We start from the raw sequence: 5,182 nt of genomic DNA, 5'->3' as shown, positions 1-5,182 counted from the left end.
TATATATATATATATATATAATTTTTTTTTTTTAGTTTTGATAGACTTAAACTGTTGTTTGATATAACATAAGATTATTTGCATTGAGGATTTAAATGATTAAGGACTTATTATGCCGTAGCAATGTGTTGCTAAGAGATATGTGTGAATGGGCCTTAGGAAACAATGACTGAATTGATGGGCAGGTCTCATAGACATAAGAAAATCTTTGTTACCTAAAGATGGCAAGGTTTCTGAGGACAAGTGTTGCTGATGATCTTGTTAATCTGATAACAAAATAAAAGAGACAACATTTGTTTATTAGTCATAAAGATTCCTTTAACTCATATTTAAACTTCTCAAGCTAAGGTAAATAGTGTCATTAGCTCTTTTGCTATTATCTATTATTACTCTAGAGAGGCACTTGTAAACGAAATACTAAGGGGGTTATATACAAAAAGGTGAAGAGTTTGGAGAAGGCAGGAGAAGTGCACAATCTAGGCCACAATAGGGGATTTGGAAAGATTCTCCAATTCAGTTCACTTTGCAGTTCAGCTATGTTGTCCTAAATTGTTCACTTCTTCTGCCTTCTCCAAATGCCTAACCCCTTAAAAGTTCTTCACAAGTATACTCCAGAATGATAGAAGCCCAAATGTGTTTTGATGCTACAATTTACTTTTATTGAACTTCTATTTATTTCTGTACAATTGGTACATTATGTTGACTATATGTGGTAAGTTTGGGACCTGTCTCATGCTTGACGTCAAATATAATGATCTTTTACAGATAATTTGCGCATCATATTCTACTGTATAATTATACTGTATGTTTTAACAAACCGCTCTGTTCCATATGTATAACTTTCTTTCTCAGTAATGTTTTGCACAAAACTAGAAATTAGCACCCCCTCAAATGAGGTCTAATATAACCTAAACTGTCAAATTATTGTCCAGTGCATGAGCAGCCCTACTATTATACAAAACCACATAATAAAATAAAATTGTAAGGTTTTGTGTCAATAGGCATTTATCTTTACAGAATATACATATATAATCATTTTGTTAAAACATATACATCTGTATATTTTCAACAAATATTCATATTGTGTTATTTATCTGATGTGTATATGGTTTTTAACATTGTACTCGTTTAGTTTGTTATTTTTTAGAATTGTGTACTTCTACCATCTATTGGCTATCTGTATATCAGGCAGTACAGTAAGCACCATTGCTGATGGACCGCTTAGAGAAAATCAATTAAAAGATAAGCTACTTGAAAGGTGTGTTGGGCTCCAGACTGAAGCGAACTGGAAACATTTCACCGAGTGACAAATCCGCAAATCCAAAATTTTAAGAAATGACTATAGGTCAAAGTTTTCCACTGATTTACCCTGAGTTAGGAATATGAAACAACAAATGTGTTAGTCCTAATGCTATATGCCATGAAGAAGTACAGAATGCATATGTAGAGAACTGATTTGGCTACACTGTACATGTAAAACTAGAACCCAAAGCTAGAAATAAACATTCCTAAGATATATAAAAAAAAATAATTAAATTGATCACATTTTAAATTAATATGCATGAGTTTTGGGGGAAAGAACTTGCTTTTAAGTAGCTTCTGATATGCTTTTGATCTGTTTTTGGGCTGCCTCTAACGTTTGAAGAAAGGTGCATGTGGAAGGGCTTTGCACAGTACAAACACAAAAATTCTTACATATAAATTGATGGAAAGATAAAGCTATTCTCTATCTTCCCATCAATGAATATGTAAGATTTATATGTAGGATTTACTGAAAACAAAACAGGGCAAAATGTGGTGAACTTGCCTTTAAATAAATTAAATAAATCCATGTGAATTCTGCTCCATATGATCCCAATCAATATTCAAATATTAAAGTAGAACTACAGGAAAACAGCTAAATACACAACTGAAATGCATAAATGTCCGAACATTTGTTCAGCAATTTGTATTACACCTCTGCCACATTGCACAGCCAGGGAGGTAACTGCAACTTCTTGAATCGGCTTTACTTCTTCCGCCTCCAGGTTCAGTATTTTTACTTACTGGATCATCCCTACATCCCTGCAACTAAGTGATGCTGCTGGCTCATATGCAAGCAAGTGCAGACAGAGAGATGATACAAGAAGCTACATTTTCTAACCAGGAAATAAATGTGTCACCTGCCTGGCTGTGGATCAAAGGCTCACAGATCCTTTGATGGGTAAAGCTGTAAATGCAGGGTCAAATTTACTATACAGCATTGTAGACCTGTGCCTATAGGCAGCTGAGGCAAAGCTTTTGCCCTTAAAATAATTAGCCAAACATGTTTTCAAAGAAAATGTTCTGTTTAAAGGATGCAGCCCTAGTGGTGGAGTGTTGCATTGGGTGCCAAAAATTATGTACCTTTAGAATCCAAGTATTTAAGTTAGACTCTCCAATGGTGGCTGACATGGATTTTTGTTATTGAGTTAAGGTAGTTGGACCTGCAAGTGTCCAGGTGCCACTCCGCTTCAGGGGCTGGGTGGTGAGTGTAATTTGCTTGACAGGTACTGCTATGGAACACATATCTGTATCAGTATGTCCAAGTAGGTAGGACAAGGGAGGTATCTGCAAGTAAGGGTAAGGAGAAATGATAGGGGTAGGGGGAAGGTCTGAAGATGGTTGACTGTTTGCAATGAGGTCCTTGGGTCCTACCAACTCATATACTCATAACTGAGCACTTTTGCTAAAACAGAAACCTTGCAAATACATTTTTCCAGCCCTTTAGCTCAGAGAAAAACAAAACATTAACTGTCATTAACTCAAATGTAATAATCAGAAACTCTCCAGACCAGAAACCTGTAAAGTTAGAATTAGTTTCCCCTTTTATTCATCATGACAGATGGAAAGCTAATGATGTTAAAGTGTTCATCTAATTTTGCTTTGGATCTTGTGGAGGTTCACTATGATTGCGTGTCTCGAGATGTTTTTGTTGCACAGGACTAATGGTTATAAATAATTTAAGATACTATAGAAGGAACAGAATTTGTACAGAATATACTCAGAGGCATAACTAGAAACTTCAGGGCCACAGTGGGAGGAACAATAAAGGGACCCCCCAACCCCGCATCGCCATGGGAGGGCACTATAAACAGGCACCGCGTGGTTAACAGGAAGGCTGCCAAGGTCCCCAGCAAGCGCGGGACCTCAGGCAGCCGCTTTAGTTAAAAAATGTAGTGCCGATATCTGCGTTTAGTATTGGGACATTTTTACTAGTACGAATACACGTGAAAATGCCCAGTGTTGGCACTGGTGCATCCCTACTTAATAATATAATGTATTGCTGGGACCTGCATTCCTGCATAGTTGGTGCTATTTTGCATTGTGTATAATCATTATACAGCAATGCAGAATAGCACCAGCTATCGCTGTCTGGCGGTGCCTGCAGCGGCTCCACCAGACTGAAGCTGACCGACACAGTCTCTCCATCCCGGCACAGCCGCCAGTACATGCCACGCTTCTTCTGCTGCGGGTGGCAGAGTGGTGGGGAAGGAGCGGCACTATTTCTGGGGGGCGGCATGAGGGAGCTGCAGGCCCTCTTCTTCTTCTTTGGGCCCCCCCAACAGGCGGAAACACCAAGGTCTGGTCGCAATTGCGACCACTGCGACCCTGGTAGTTCCGCCAGTGAATATACCTAACCGATCTATGTGATTTTTTAAAGTGAACAAGTTATTATTTGCGTACATTTTTAAAGCAAACTTAAAGGCAGAAATTTAATTTATACATTTTCTAATATTGCTACAGCTATTAATTTCCACAGTTTTATTAATCTTTAAAACCAATCTCTGGGCAAAAAGAAAACTTACACTTCAATGGGGCTACACACACTGCAAGGGTTAAGTGCTTATTTTTTCTAGGCTGGTTTACTTGACTCCAGCTCCTGCGGCAGTCAATGCTCTCTTCAAATAGACTGCTGGAGCAGAGGGGAGAAGAGGCTGTGGAGACCGGTTTAGCAGCCTGGAGGGAGCTAGTGCGACTGAGGATCAGGTAAGTAAAACAGCTTTAATAGTGTCCCCTAGACAAAATGAACATTTAAATCGCGCAGTGTGGGGATAGCCCCACTTCAAGGGTAACTTTTTTCTTTGCCTGGCCATATTTTAGTCAAGATGTCAGCATCCCTGCCATTCTGTTTACACTCCGCTGTTGCCAAGGGAATGAGCTAAATGGATGGGATGAGTTGTTAAGATGTCAGTGGCTACCTTGAAGGAAGCTGTCGCATTCATAACAACTTCCCATCACAAACATGCCCTACTTTTTAGTACACAGTTTCCCCACTGTGTGAATAAAGAGCAGGACATGTTTGCGTTCCTCTCTCTCTATGTCAACTTAAATGTTGGTGTTAATTACCTCTAGTTTCGTTATCTACAAATTGCCAGTAATTCTTTTTTACTTGATTACTGCCATAGCTACACATTGAGAAATTGACAAAAACATGAACTAACTGAATCTGTTGGATGTGTTGGAACACTTAATGACACCAATGATGCTGGGCTTGATTACCAGTGGGCAAAGACTGATGGAGAAGCTGAGTTCCCCATCTTGTGTCAACAGATGGCAGTGGGAAGATCCATAGCCACTAATGAAAATGGAGTTCGCCCATTCCCATCCGCTGTCAGTCACAAGTTGGGTAGACCTGATGGGGAAATTGTTGCTCAGCGTTCACCATCAGTTTCACCTTCCTTGTGTTTGAAAGGGGACATCTACTGCCATCCACTGTCAATTACAAGGAAGTCAGACCTATTGTGGAATTAAAGTCTCAGCTTCCTCATCAAGTGCTACCCAGTAAGGACGCCCTAGTCTCTGTGCCGGCATCCATGCTACAAATCTCATGTCATGGGACAGGGACATGAATTTGTCAAAAACTGTTGGAGCTAATAAAATTGATTTCTATGATATAACTTTGATATAAAGGTAATCTCTGCCTCTTGAAAGAACAATCTAAATTTGCCTTTGTGATAAATCTGATGAGGATCATAAAATGATAAAAGGGCTCTTGGAGCAGTGAAACCAAATGATGAATTAGCCCATGGGACAGTCCAGGCCCCCTTCTGGTGTTTACTGCCCTAGCAGAATGATCGAGACCCAATTTCCAATTCCTCAATTGGAATTCTAACCCCCCAATCATATTCCTTAATTGTAATTAGAATATATATATTATATA

At 39.1% G+C, this 5,182-nt stretch overlaps 1 protein-coding gene across 1 annotated transcript in view; it reads right to left on the bottom strand.

Annotated features, from left to right (window-relative positions):
- The window catches only part of GC (GC, vitamin D binding protein), a 97,714-nt gene that overhangs the window by 954 nt on the left and 91,578 nt on the right, over window positions 1-5,182 (bottom strand). The window contains exon 12 of the mRNA XM_018553545.1: window positions 216-266. Within this exon, the coding sequence (XP_018409047.1) occupies window positions 216-266 (51 nt within the window). The remainder of the gene's footprint in view (window positions 1-215; window positions 267-5,182) is intronic.

The sequence above is a fragment of the Nanorana parkeri genome, unplaced genomic scaffold (genome assembly GCF_000935625.1).
Source record: "Nanorana parkeri isolate BGI_ZX_2015 unplaced genomic scaffold, ASM93562v1 scaffold124, whole genome shotgun sequence".
Taxonomy (NCBI): Eukaryota; Metazoa; Chordata; class Amphibia; order Anura; family Dicroglossidae; genus Nanorana; species Nanorana parkeri.
Note: the sequence above shows the minus strand (reverse complement) of the source record. Positions and strands in the feature narration are given on the sequence as shown.